The sequence below is a fragment of the Sitodiplosis mosellana genome, unplaced genomic scaffold (genome assembly GCF_009176505.1).
Source record: "Sitodiplosis mosellana isolate CC-2019 unplaced genomic scaffold, AAFC_SMos_1.0 Smas_scaffold_6191, whole genome shotgun sequence".
Taxonomy (NCBI): Eukaryota; Metazoa; Arthropoda; class Insecta; order Diptera; family Cecidomyiidae; genus Sitodiplosis; species Sitodiplosis mosellana.
This window is the reverse complement of record NW_022601432.1, coordinates 3,137,985-3,153,059: the sequence shown is the minus strand read 5'-3', so window position 1 is coordinate 3,153,059 and position 15,075 is coordinate 3,137,985. Positions and strand designations below refer to the sequence as shown.

The 15,075-nt window shown below is 34.8% G+C and overlaps 2 protein-coding genes across 4 annotated transcripts; one reads left to right on the top strand and one right to left on the bottom strand.

Moving 5' to 3' along the window:
* Positions 1 to 9,224: 9,224 nt before the first annotated feature.
* On the bottom strand, positions 9,225 to 12,925 carry LOC129576446 (transmembrane protein 170A). Of its 3 annotated transcripts, XM_055461566.1 has the most exons (4): positions 12,787 to 12,925; positions 11,884 to 12,087; positions 10,587 to 11,283; positions 9,225 to 10,400 (listed from the first exon to the last, which is right to left on the bottom strand). In XM_055461566.1, the coding sequence occupies exons 3-4, from the start codon at positions 10,690 to 10,692 to the stop codon at positions 10,117 to 10,119; spliced, it is 390 nt and encodes a 129-aa protein (XP_055317541.1). In that variant the 5' UTR covers positions 10,693 to 11,283; positions 11,884 to 12,087; positions 12,787 to 12,925; the 3' UTR covers positions 9,225 to 10,116. The 3 variants fall into 3 exon arrangements, with proteins under 3 accessions (XP_055317541.1, XP_055317542.1, XP_055317543.1); XM_055461567.1 differs by lacking the exon at positions 11,884 to 12,087 and having other exon boundaries at positions 12,787 to 12,924; XM_055461568.1 differs by lacking the exons at positions 11,884 to 12,087; positions 12,787 to 12,925 and adding an exon at positions 11,357 to 11,829.
* Positions 12,323 to 14,293, top strand: LOC129576445 (putative gamma-glutamylcyclotransferase CG2811). Its single transcript, XM_055461564.1, has 3 exons — positions 12,323 to 12,916; positions 13,198 to 13,311; positions 13,377 to 14,293. The coding sequence occupies exons 1-3, from the start codon at positions 12,600 to 12,602 to the stop codon at positions 13,417 to 13,419; spliced, it is 474 nt and encodes a 157-aa protein (XP_055317539.1). The 5' UTR covers positions 12,323 to 12,599; the 3' UTR covers positions 13,420 to 14,293.
* Positions 14,294 to 15,075: the final 782 nt, after the last annotated feature.

Genomic DNA, 15,075 nt, shown 5'->3' with positions numbered 1-15,075 from the left:
TGCGTGTGGAAGGAATCAATCAGCACGCTTCCGAAAGGTAGAGCATTGCAAATAGTTAAAATGTGTGACTTATTTGATGGAACGCGCGCAGATGTCCATCATTTCATTTGCTTATTATTATTATTATTCGCATGAGCTGTTCATCTGGGTTTCGTCATTGATTTACATGAAAAGCCTAAATGCCATCTCAAAATGAATCCCCCAAAAATTGTTTCTCTAAAAAAAAACGTCAGCGAGCACAAAACGGAATAAGAAAACCGATAATTATGATTGGTTCATATTGTTCTTTCTCTGTGATTTGTTTGTGTTCAAGTGTGGGAAACGATCGGCATACTTGTTTCCACTGTAAATGTTTCTGTTATCCTAAAACAGTGGAAACAAACATCACACAAACACTCGAAATGCATTACGGTTTAAATTTAGACTGAGAAAATGGGCTCGAGAGATAATGCAAAAGTGGTGATAGTTTTTGTTCCCAACGAACAACCAAACATTTCAAGGATACTCTGGAAGAATGATTCATCAAAACGCATCCGAAAAATCATATCAGTGCATAAACTGAGCAATGATCTGAGAGTTCAATCAAGAGAAAGAGCAGAGAAGAATAAAAAAGGATCCGCATCAAATGTATTTTCGGCCATCAAGACAAGAAAGAAAAAAATTTGTTTGGTGAAAGAGAAATGAAGAGCATGATTTGGTTTCTTTTGATTTGTTTTTTTTTTCGCTGTTCAAAGGAAAATTGATAAAATCTTTGGCCGCCCTGCACCCGATTAACATTAAACGCGTTAAAATATCTGATCGAATTGAGAAATTATACTATTTTTGTTGGTCGAGGCCGTTGTTGTTATTTTGTTGTCGTATTTTTGTTTTTTCTCGCTTTTTGCTTCATTCAAAAACCAATTACCTGTGTGGAAGCAGCAAAGAACGGTGTTGGTTTCGGTTTTCCTCACACTCTCTGCTCTCGTGAGGTTGAGAGTTGAAGTTGTGCACAAGTCTCGATTATGAAATTCACACACTCCGAATAGGCAGCAAAAGGAATAACCAAACATGAAAACATATTTTTCAAATCCCGATCAACGGGCCCGTGTTTATGTGTGTCTATATCTATCCGTATGCGCCTGTCTTCCATTGCTCTCGTACTCTCTCTCTCTCTCTCTCACTCTATTCGCTCTCACTCGCTCACCATTTTATGCGCATACATTTTCACACACAAAATATTGTGTTTAATGCTTTTTCCCCCAATCGAATTCGGCGCGGCGCTCTCAATGCATACAACGGAATTACTGGTTCACATAATAATGCATCGAATCGCATGCACAAGTAAAACTATTCACGAAGTGAATATATTTCCAAAGAATAAACAGCAATAGCAATAGTGACAGCAGACGCAGCAGTAACGGCAGCAACATTAACAACAACGGCAAAGGGCAAGAAACAGCAACTAGCAATCGAAAGATTCACAAAAAAAAGGGAATAAGGATGAAGAGCGTTCGAATGCGTGTGCGTGCGAGTGTATAAGTGCGCGCGCTGATACAGAAAGAAAGAAAAAAAAATAAGCAGAGGAAAAATTAGCCGTCAAAAGGCAGTTCGAGTATGAGAAACATGCTTCCACATTTTATGCTTCGCTTGTATGTGTAGTTTACGTCGTTTTCCTCCTTTCCACACTTCGTTCGTTCATTCGTTCGGTCGGTCGTTCTCTCTCGTCATCATCATCATCCTCTCTATTTCATTTCTCCTCGCTTGGCTTGGCTTCTGTTGGCTTAGTTTTTGGCTTTGGCTTTCGTTATGTGTGAATTTTTCATTTGTAGAGCATGGGAATTTTTTCAAAATCATTCTTTTGTTCGCACGATATGTGCGGTACATATATCGAACGATGACGACGACGACTAGTACCCATCGGAATGAATATGCGTGTTTGGTATATATGTACATATAAAATTTAAAGCAAGAAAAAGAAAAAGAAGGAAAAAAAAGAGTGTATTCGGAGCTCACATTTCTGTGCTATACTGTTGTTATTTTGGTTGGGTTCTTACTCTCGCACGGTCGAAAAGATGAAAAAAAAAAAAAATTATAATACGTAGATGAATGATGGCTTGGTATCGCCTCTCTTTCATTCTCTCGCCTATATGCATACCGTTTCTCTTCTTTTATCATTTTCGATTCGTTTTCGGGTAGTAAAATATAATATATATAATTGCTATTTGTAAGAGTGTTTTTATCTCATCAAAATAGAATGTGAATGCAATGTTAAAGGAAGATGGATTGTCTTGGGTTTCGCATTTCGACACACGCTTTCCTCCACTCGTTTTGGTTTCGCATCCGAAGAGCCAAGCGAAGCCTCATTATTGTGCAATATTCGTGTGTGGAAATGCGTAAACGTTTCGATCAACACTCGGAGCCACTTCATTTTGGCCACTATTTAATTACACATTCCCTCTTTGTAAATGCCGCACAAAAAGAAAGAATGGCTCAACAGAAGATCACTTCTTCATTTCACCTCACTCGTTCGAGTCTCTCTCTCTCTCTTTTTCTTCTTTTGGCTTGCTTTTGCTGCACACTGGAATTGTTCTCTTGTATCGTATGTGTGTTTGTGTGTGTTTTCCCTGGACTGTGAAGTGAACTGATTTTTTTTTTCTTCTCCGGTTGGACTATAGTCGATGGAATGTTCGGCCGTGGCGAATGATTTTTTAAAATGTATAACAAACATTGAAAATTTAGGGCTTACATTGTCTACCCTCTTGGTTCTCATTAACCGAATTGCGATGATTGAATATCACACGCCACACTCAATCGTCGCTCTGGGAACGGCTTTCTAAATTGAAAACTGAATATGGGAAAAAATCCATTTCTTTCTGGTGAGAATCAATTCTTAGCCCCAAAGCCGTTGAAATGTCATTTTAAATTGTGATTTCTACTTTATTTCTTTCTCTCTCTCTCGTTGGTTCTCACTCTCTGCTTTCTGAATGGCCTACAGAAGAAAACAAAAAATAAACAACAAAAGCCCATACTTTATTTTTAAATCATATAAAATCTTATTGTTTGACTATGGTATGAAAAGGTCTGATAAAGAGCAAAAGGAGAGAAGAAAAAAAAACACAAGCGAACAAAACAAAAGCCATCGACAACGATATGTGACCACTTCGATAACAGGTGTCATTTTTCATCTCATTTATTAAACATTTGTAGCCAGCCAGCCAGTCTTCCCACATTTGGTCTTGATCGCACTTGAGGGCTGATCTTTTCTTATAGCTGCCAGTGCATAGTTGGACACTCACACTCTCTGCTTCACTCTTTCCCTCTCTCTCCTTCCCAATTCTATTGAAGTCACGACTTTTTTGCTTCTCATATTTTTTTTTGCGCAACAAAGGATTGACCCCATTTTGATTTCGTAGACCAGAGAGCTAATTGTGATTTTAAGCAAAAAAAGAAACCGAATATGCAAAATTTCAGCTCTTTTGTGATTTAAATGCAAGGACATTTTTTTTTGCTTGAAATTAGTAGTTTCCATTTTATACCTGATCATTAAGTGTGAAGTGTGCTCTCTTTCAACATCGTCTTCAGTCGCAACAATGTATCCATACACCATCAGGAATCAAAGTCTGTTTACTCAAAATTTTATTCGGATGCAATTTAATTCGGTCAAGGACTGTGCAAATTGTCGAAAATTGCCCGAAAATTGTGAAATTCCATGGAATTCTTCTGTTGCGCGTGAATGTTGCCAGAGTTTTTTTTTCTTTTTCTCTCTATCTCTGAATTGCAAGGATTTATATAAATGATTGCGGTTTATGGTGAAAACCACAATAATCATCTCAAGGATATATGTATTTAGTGTGAAATTGTGTAATCTTCCATTCTGTGGCTTTTCCAAGAACATTTTTTCCGAGATTCAATCGATGCATTCTGTTGTTGTCCAAACTTTGTTCACTTTACAACTCCGAACAGTTTGCTCCAAACTCAATTCACTTTTTAAAAAAAAGAAGAATTAATTACATTGCCGTACTTTTCTGTGTCGCTCTCGGAAGTATCATGAAAGTTGCGTTCGGTGTTTCATATTACACACTATCGTGCGTTCAGTTTTGATCGAGGGATGCAACATGGAATAGGGAGAGAATGTTTAAATTTGTTCACATATATTCACTATTCCCATAAACGCAACTAGCCTGAGAAATTCCCATGCTCGAAATAATTTATGCAGCTGGGGACAGTTGTCAAATGAATAAATAAAAATAACTTTTTTTTTGACTGAAAAAACTAATTGTGACGCTATTCCCCCGCTTTTTGTGTACCTTATTTGCGTCAATGCGACCGAAAATCAATGCTTTAAATTTTTCAATTTGCTTCAATGTAATCAATTGCAGGCTCGCAAATGAAAATTGACGGATGGAAGGCGTTTCCAATGGCTTTGTTTTATTCATTCGCATTTGGTTAGAGGAGAAAATGTGATGAAAAAAAAAACCATATAGGATCCGACGAATTAAACAAAAAAACTAGAATGGATTCAGAAAAGAAGTAGTGAAGAGTGAAGAGTCCCTATTTAGTAAATTTAATTTCAAAATAGAAAAAACAATTTATTTGTTTGACTTTGTCAATAAAAAAAAATATTTTTCGTTATAATGCACACCGTTTCGTTTAGCTCAACAACAAAAATTGAATCCACTTGTGTATTGGTGAACTTTCTTGTTAGAGTGAGATATGTATATATGAACGTAAGAGCTAGCTGTCGCGCTCAAACATAAACACTAACTGACATTCTGGATTTTTCATTTTGGCTGATTCTTATAATTCGCATAAACACGAATTCACAAAGAAAAGTATATATACATTCTGAATGCAGTATATATTAAGCCGCATTATTGGTTTGCATTCACGTGTATGCCTTTGTCGTCGGCCCCGCACACGCAGTGTGGTTGGTTAATAACTAACTGTGCTGCACGACTCACGGTCGGTGCAACATACTGCTCGTTGATGTTCGGTGTTCGGAGAGAAGTGGATTACTCATGAGGTGCCACGCAAGAGTAGTAAAAAGTTTATTTTTTTAACTCGCTTTTGATATAATTTTAATGTTCTCATTGATCCACCATTGAACGATTGACCGATCATTGGATATGATTCATTGAGATATTCTTTTTCGAATTTTTGAAGAAAAAAAAATTAAGAGTTCTTTCATTAATAAGAACTGAATCAAATCTAATTTTTGACCAGAGTATGATAATCTGATGAAACTCGATTACATTATTAATTACAGTCGAAATTTAGTTGAAATTCGGCTATAGACAACAATAAAGACGATAGCAGAAATTGGTTCTTATAAAAACGTCATCATTTTTTCTGTTTCATTCAATCGCATTCACCTGTCTGATTCTTTGGCGTGTATTAAATCATTTTGTTCGTCAGTTTCGTCAGTTACACATTGGTGGTTTTCAACTTGAATGTACATTTACAGTCGAGTGATTCTGGCCACATTAAAATGGCCAAGGACCGAAGCAAAGAAATGCAAAGGAATAGCCCGCGCGCACGCTCAATCGCACATTTGAAAAAAAAATAAGGAAAAATCATCACACGAATGTGTGTTCAGCGGAGGGAACGAAACGCCTTGATTCAAGCAAACCAACGAATGAACCGGCCGACCGACGAAGAATTACAACTGAGAACGTCGCTTCAATTACAAATGCAAAGTAGCTCAAGAATTTCGGTTAAAAGAGATAGTTGTAAATCCGCACGATCAATGCCTCCATAGGTTTTTTTCGTCGTTTATAGAAGGAAAGAGAGGAAGGGACACGCAGACAGGAAATGAACGAAACAATGGGAATATAATTCATTTCTGTTACGAAGCCTCGCGCAATTTTAATTTCACAACCAAATACGTAGTACGTAGAAGCGAAAGACACGAAAAATTGTCACTTAAAATTTTACGCAATGAAATGAGATTGAATAAAATGAGATTCGCCTCAAACATTTGCATATGTTATATTTTCAATTTGTCTCGGCTCAAGACGAATTAGTTGACACAATATCCATATTGTTGATTAGCAATGACAATAACGCATATCTCGATAGCTCAGTACACCAAATGCTTACCTTTCATTAACAAATGAAAGATCGAGCAACAGACGCACTCACTTCAAGCCACTTATATTGGTTTGATTTTCATTTCAGTTGTTATTTTTTTTCTCCTGCTGGCTGTGTTGTCTGTTCATAGCTTTCAGTGATGTCAGAAGCTATGCAACGAACGGAACAAAAGAAATGACGCATTCAATTGTACGGTGAAGAAAAGCAATTGGAACAGATTGCGGTTAACATAATATCCCTTGTGTGTGTGTCTGTGTGTGTGTTGTTCATAAATTTTAATAACATTAAAAGTAAAAGTTGGAATTTCTTTTTTTTTCAACATTTAGAATTATCATTTTTTTGGGTGTTGATGTTTTTTGACCACACATAAGACACAATCAAATTATTATCATTCAAAGAAAAGACGTAGACGAATGAAAAGAAAAACAACCGTAATCACATCAAGGGAGTCAAGGAGTGGACATATTGAACAAGAAAAAAATATGTTACTGAACCCTTTTTTATATCAAACCTGACTACCAACATGACATACACTCACCATCTGGCCGATTGCATTTCATTCAGGTTCACATGTGATGATCGACGAGTTTTCTCTTTCGTGTTAATAGATTTTTGATAGACAATCTTAACAGTTAGACAATAAAAAGTAACAGTTATTAGCCGCAAAGATCACACTGAAAGTGAATTTGATGCACAATACGATGGGATCACATAATAACGGTAATCCAGGTAATCTCTACCGAGCCATGGATATCAATTCAATAAGAATGACCGTGACAGAGCATCCATAATTAAATTAGTAGCATCATTATATTATCATAAGCTATGGTCAAGAACTTGATTCGAGAGAAACTATTCAAACAACCAACGCATTTTCATTTTAATCCTATAAAAAAAACATTCTAACGCGAATTTATTTGAAAAACTGTGAATTTTCCAAATTTTCCCCTTTCATTTTACCTTCGTATCGTCTCAAAAAGATCGAATTCCACCCAAGGAATGTTCAGCAGACGAATAATTATTACGTAGAACTGAAATTTGTCCGATTGTTTCTTCTCTTTCTTCTGATCAACCACTGAACAGTAATCTCAATTTATACGTACGACGTACGTGTGTTTTCTTTCATTCAAACGGAACTTAATTTCCCATGTAAAAAAGGGGAAGAAGGAACGGAGTTAGCATTTTTTTTTCTCTCGTTGTTGTTTCGAATAAGAAGAAAAGAAACACATTAAATAAATACTTCCGTCGTTCATCGAGCACAAATTTGTCGCTACAGAGCTGAAACAAAACAAGTGTGCAAAGGGTGAAGTCACCGGTTCCGTGAACCACACAACGAATGACAGAATAAAAAGGAAACCGAAATCCAATTTTATTCCATTCCGTCTATTGTTGATTTTTCTCGTGTGTTTTTTTTTTGTATTCACTTCTCTTCATCATCATGTATCGTGTGAACGTATTGCCCACAAAAAAGGGATGCAAAGAGCTCACTACCTACCAAACGAACAGCTTTTTGGGAAAAGTCCGTGTGAAATTATGTTTGCAGTGCATTTGAAGCTAAATGTAATACAGTTGTATTAGCCAACTTGAGATCTTGATGCATCAAAAGATCACATAGATTGTTTGTGCTGAATGGATGCGCATTCTTTTCAAGTGGATTTCTTTTTTGTTTATATAAAAAAAAAAAACATTTTCACCTTATCGATTATTTATTTTTATTAAATATTTTCAGTTTTCGAATAAAAATTTTGATCATAGTCAACTTTAAAATACAAAATCACGGCATAAAAACTAGTTTTGAAGGCAGGGTGATTTTTTGTATTTTAAACACAAAGTGCACTATTTCAGTCAATATCCATTGGCTCTTCCAGATCGAAGGAAATTGGTTCCGTTTGAGTTTCCCGATGGTGGCTGCCTTCATTATAAAATACCCTAAATGGAGAACCACTTGTGTTAATCCACTCAAATCGGTTGTAAGAAGAGTTGGAGTGAAAATTCTTGAAGAATATATTATCACCGTTTGATCTAGGACGATTTATCAATTCATACTCCAGCCGAAGAATTCGTTCAAGAAGTAAACCAAGTCGATTCACCACCATCTTTAGTTGGTCAACAATCAACATTGAGAATTCTGCATTCATGATTGGATATGTCCAACGATTCCACAATCAAACGCAATTTCTACCAATGATTTCTATATTGTTAATGTTTATATTATAAAATAACACCACTTGGAATAAATACAAAAATGTGCATTACTTCATTATAATGAAGCTATAATTACAAATGAATTATACCAAATGAAGAATAATAAACCTCTACATAGACTATCGATTGCTGTATTTTTCGCAGTTTACTTATCTGAATTTCAAATAAGAAAGTTAGTGCAACGGAATTTGAAAGGTTTTCAAAAGCTTCACCTGTCTATGCTCAAATAGTTTTAAAGTTTAATAGATAACTGCATAAGAACATGGTCAAATTTCGAATGAAATAGAATTTTGTTTTCAATTTAGACTAGCAGTTCTGATTTTAAATTGAATTTTGAGTACTATATCGAAGTAAATCTTTGTGGTAATCCATTACAATCCTGTTTAATGAACAAAGGATCAATTCCAAGAAGAGAATTAAGAGCACAGTTGGACATGTTTACTTGCTATGGAGTTGTTTCAGTTTGAAAAAAAGATTCAAATAGATGTAACTCGTTTGCGATTACCAATTCGATTCTTCCATAGATTTCGACAAAATGGGTCGGCCAAGGTTATGGCTGCTACAAAATTTGTTTGAATATATTAGATTGAAGGAGTAGTCTTCAGCAGTAGTTGAAAGTTGGTTTAGGAGTAGTTGAAAATCGTTGTGATTAAAAAAAGGTCGACGGATTTTTTTTTTCTTCCAATAAGAAGAGAAAGATCAAGAGTTTTCCGAAATTCCGACACACCTTGAATCTCCACATTGAAATCTGTGTACACTGTACATGAGCGCAATTTGTTCAATGTAATTTACCTTAATCGTAGTAAGGATTGCCTCATCATAAAAGCATTGTCATTCGGCTATGGTCAGCTGTGGTTGCATGATAACATGCCATTATTCTTACTAGCCAAGGGGTGTTTTCCTCAGGTAAGAGAAAGTTGTGATTCAGAAGAAAAAAAAACTCATCCAAATTATATAAATTCGCATTTTGTTCGTATTTTTATTTCTCTGAATATTCTGTGTCACTTGGAGCCCAGTAGCTCCCAATGACTTTGAGTTGTTATAATAATTAGTGCTTTTAACGAATATTTACACATGATTGTTTCTCCTTTTTTTTTACAGAACAAAAGTATTACTTCTTTGTTGTTTCCTATTTTGAATGATGAAATAACTTAACATAATTCACTCTCACTTGATCTATTGTATCACCTACATTAAAAATTCCACGTCACTATCATTTGACATTTTCTATTGAATTTGTCGCACCAGTATTCATATAAGATACAGTTTGGAATAAATGAAAAAAAAAGTAATGGAATTTGGTCAATGATTTTTTTTCCACTCATTCACTGCTTTGATTTTTATGTAGCCAAAATATTTATTCCGTAGAGTAATATCTAAGAAGAAATTCCTTGTTTTTTTTTAAGAAGTAAAAAAAGAGTCTGTCTGAAATGTTTCCAAAATATAACATCTGTATCTAAAGAATGAAAAAAATACCCAAAGCTGGTATTTGATGAACAATTGAAAAATGTTGTTGCTATTCAAGATTTGTCCACATTTTTTTTTTTTACTAAATCTTACAAATTAGTGCCTCTATACACCATTCTAATTACAGACTTGATAGAAAAGAAATAGAAATGAATGAACAATTAATTGACCTAAATCATTTTGACTTAAACTCTATTGACTGTTCGTATCTAGTTGTTTTTGTTTGCTTATGAATGAAAACAATCGCTGTCTATTTGCTGTTCACTTGAATTCAGTGTTCGAGTATAGTAGGGTTGTTGTTTTCCATTTTGTTAAATTATGCTTGATGTTTCACGTTGTCGTTTCAGGTTGATTGTTGATTGTGTCCAAAGTGATTTACAGTGTAGCTAGAATTCGTAAGTAGCCGACAAAAGCGGATACAATAGTTAGTCCAATGCCCCAGACGAGTGCATAAACGGGTGACATCTGTAAACTGGAGGCACGATGCACGAAAGCAATTGTTGCACTGCTTACGATGCCACTAGTTGCCGGTGACACAACACCCATCACCAATATCAATATCGAAAAAAAGCGACCGAATTTGTGTTTTCGCAATGTAACAAATGCTATGAGTGCGGCACATGTATGGATGAATATTGACGAAATAAGACTCCATAGAGCTAGAAAAAAAAACATTTAAAAAAAATATGAAAGTAATTTTTTTGTTTTATTTATGGTCAACCGTTGGTTGCTTTTTGCGTAGAAAAAAACACACACACAAGAATACGCCTTCTTTAGCTCCAATTTACGGTTGAGCACAATAATTGAAAATAAAAGTATTTTGGACGAATATTGAACTAGATTACCTATATGATACCACATTGGCAAAAATGTTTCCAATATATGATTGCTTCGAAGGTTCACCACATCGGTCCATGTGTCAAGTTTTGACGTTCGTTCTTCGGTGAGCATATTTTTAACGTTCTTTCGGCCTTTTTATCAATTCACTAACAGAATCTCAATTTTGTTTCTTTGTTTATTTGTTTTTTTTTTTTTGTATCGAAATAACACTTTCGATAGTTGTACATAACACTAATTGTCCTTTGTTTAATTGCCAAGAAAATTTTCAATTTGCAAATCAATCGATCTTTTTTTTCCAATTTTTCCTTCCTGTCTTTCTCACTTTCTCTCTCTTTTTCTTTCTGTTGATTCTATTTCGTTCACAATGTTTTGTTACTAGAATTCAGGCACCATTTTATTTCGTACACAAACGAATTAATCGACATCGCAACTCAATGATGTGTCAATCTCGTCAATGTACTCGGTCGAAATTTGTGGGGGCGATTAAAAATGATTCGATTGATTTCTTTTCTATTCTCTTTGCTGTTCGATTGGCTCCTTCGATCCTATGCTGTGTTCGATCAATCGATTGGCATTGCTGTAATTTTGATACGGTGACGGTAGTTTACCGATGTTTGGGCTGTTAAAGGCGACGGTGGCTTCAAAAAATACCACCAACAACATCGAATCACAGCAATAGACTTTGGTTTCATCGTTCTTTTTCTGCAATAAAAATAAAAATTTCAATTAATTTTCAATGGCATTTAATACAAGTCAATCTCGTTTGTTTTCATACAATAATATAAAAAATGTCAAGGCCAATGGTGTGTTGCTTTTTTTTTTCTCGCCTGTTGTTGGATTGTTTATTTAAAGTTTCAATTAAATTAAACGGGTACAAAAATGCAATGGTCTTCCGTGACGAGACAAATGAATGAATGACTCACACTTGCACACCGAAAGCATGCAATCGAAAGTGAAACGACAAGGATGGCGACGACAGGGAATATAACTATTTTGGCCAAGGATAAATGCGCACATTACTGCTATAATTTCCAATCCAGCAAACTTTTGTGGAATTACTGAATTCAAGGTAAGAATCGCAAATATACTATTCTAAAGCTGATCCACTTTACAAGGTCTTGGAATCTTAGGTCAAACGACAATTGACACACACAAATCAAATGTTTAAATGTCAACCACCAAACATATACACACACTCACTCATCTCTGTATCATCGATATCAACACGCACCAATTCTTAATACATATTGCAAGTGTTTGACATGGTTTTGATTCGATTTTTATAAATCAACCATCGATTACCTATTCCAAATTGATGTTTTTGTACGGATGACACTCTTCTCGTTTGCATGTTTTGTTGTCGTTCAATTGTGATTCTCCAAAACACTTTAGCAGCAAAACCTTTTTCGTTTTTGTTTTAATGCTTTGTTTTGACAATGATGACTTTTTACTCGCTCTCTCTCTCTCTCTCTCTCTCTCGCTCTGTCGGGGTGTTGTTCTTTGCAACTGTATTTTATGCGAAGATAAATATTTGGTAAATAATTTAATTTGGCCGGAACCGCAGTTTATTCGATTTATTTTCCTTCTTCGTGTATTTTTGTCTTATTTTTAGCTTTTCGCTTCGATACACACATACACAATATATGACTTTTGTATATAAATCACCCGATCCAGAGAATAGCAGAGAATGAGACGATACAGAGGCAGTACCAACAATAATGTTTTTTCTGCGGCCGTTCAGTTGGTTGCAATGACTGTCAAAGTGCCAATCACAAGAGCGAATGTGTGTAAACACAACATTGAACGAAATGTGTTGAGTAGAAAACGTTGATGTTGACTAGATACAATTGAGTCACATTTACACTTAAATCACAATGAAATTATCAGCAAACTGATGTAAAACTTCAACGTAACGCAGGGAGTGAGTGTTAAGATAAGCGTCTAACAACGAAAACTACACTCAGCCCGTGATTATTTGTCGTTTTGCTATTGGACCAAAGACAAAGAGTGATTTCAGGATGAATTCTACCCAGCAATTGATTCAAGTTTTTGTGTATGGCACTTTGAAGAGAGGCGAACCAAACCATCACTGGTTGACGAACAAAGAAAATGGATTTGCACAATTTGTGAGCAGCGGTAAAACCGACACCCAATTTCCACTCATCGTAGCAACAAAGTATAACATTCCATTTTTACTGAATATACCTGCAACTGGCCACAGTATCAATGGTGAAATCTATTCCGTTGATGGAACAATGCTCAGAAATTTAGACGAACTCGAAGACTATCCAGAACTTTATGATCGAAACATTTTCACAATCAACGGATCCGATGGGTATGTACCTTTACATTTTACTATCAATTTTTTTAGGTCGATCGTATCACATTCAAAACATGCACATTATTCTGTCAAACATTCATTCGAAAGCTACGCGTGTGTAAACAGTGCTTTATGCACAGATGGAGACGCGATTCATTTCGCAAGTTCAATTGGAAGTTTAGCCCAATTATTTTTTTTTTTTGAGCAGTTTTGATTGGTTTGCGATCTAAAAAGTTAATTTTGGTATAAAATTTCATTTGCAAATTTACATTCATCTCTTACAATTTCCCATGCAGCAAGTCACATCAATGTTGGATTTATATGCTCAAACGATTCCCAGATGACTTTCTGAACAAGTACAAATTCTTGAGCGAATATCGAAATTCAGTGGAGCAGCCATACCGTGAGACGTTTGTATTTTTATATGAAAAAAAAATTGTGCAGAAGAATTTATCGATTTTGTTGTTCATTTCAGTTATTTAGATACGTGCACTCCGGATGATCTATACACTTCCTAGGTGACTCAGACCATGGCCGCTATTCGTTCCGGATGATTTTTTTTTTGGATGACATGTACAAACAAGGACTAAGAATCGTATAAATTAAATGCACCATACAGTTTTCAATGCCAATACTTGTGAGAATATTCCGAAAATGTTACTGTTTTCCTTTTAAAGTTTGTTAAAAGAAAATGTTCCTCGAAAAATTGTATTTCATTACATTTAATCAGTCAATTTGCATAAATGTAGATTTTTTAAACTTTTTTCGATTGGCAGACCAAATGAGAGATTTAGATTGTAAATGTTTGATTTCAAATTCAATTCCTCAAATAAATGAAATTGTTTCTCTTACCACACACTTTGATTAAATGGAAGATGATAATTGTTTTAAAAAAAATTGAACAGTCGTTAAAATTGTGACATCAATAATTTTGTCATTTTCAATCGAATGAGAAGAAAATCAAATACGCGTTGATTAACATGTATCAAATACGAGTAATAGTCACCAAAATAGCATATTGAGATTTTGTAGCAAAAATGCATTCCGTTTGAATTGTAAAATAATGAAAAACTAATTTTGTCTCGACCATGCATACCCCGTGTGAAAAAATAGTAACTGAGCAGTCAGTTAACTAATTTGTGACAAAAATGACTTACTTTGATTGACATTTCAGTACAAAGTGTAGTGTAAGTCTATCATAGTTAACTGAAATCATTTGAAGTTACAAGTCAATCTAAGTTGCTTCATTTGGGACCAAGTGATTTTCTTAGAACAAAAATATAAATTCAATCAACTAAAGTCAACTGAAGTTATAGTCAGTCAGTCATTTCTTTTTCACACGGGACACCTTGTGTCTGAATTTATTGAATATATCATCTCATTCGAAATACTTCTTTTCCGTTTTTTTAACTTCTGCATCTATTTCTTGCATACTTTTTATGAATACTCAAAAATTTGTCAAATTAAATTGAATTTTTTTTTTAAATTCTTTTCAAACTCTTATAAGCAGTGTACAGTTTATTGAAACAGTTGGATAAATTGGGTTTGGTAACAAAATGCACATTTCTTTTTATCTTTTAATTTTGGCATTACCAAACATACTCACGGGAGCTATTGCTAGAGATGGAAACGATTTGAAGATCGCCGCAACAGAATTACAGCCCCTTAGCAGAAATCATGGAGTGAGCTTGGATCAAATTCCCGTTTCTGAGAGCCTTTCACGCGCAAAACGAGCACCCAAACGGAGAAAAGGTGAAAAATCGAAAAATAAAAAGAAATCAACTTTGGTGGCCGGCATTCAATTCACACATCATTTTTAATTGTTGTTAATGAAAACTATTTGTGTGAAATAAAAATGTTAATTACATCGAATAGTGTTTAAAAATATTATTCAATTGTTCATACTTTGTATTCTAGTGTTTATTACATAAATTTATACTTTTCATCGTGGGCCATCGATCACTATGCCACCGGTCACACTTACCAACATTGAATGGAAACAGAGGTCAGGGAGTGGATAAGTTTTCATTTGATTTGAGATTTTTTTCTAAATCAAAACAGGAATTAACATTTTAGAAAACAAATAGATCGAAACATGGAAAGTATCATACAAATGACTGTTGGTGTAAAAAAAAAGAATTGGAGATGCCGAGCATTGATCTCGGTACCTCTCA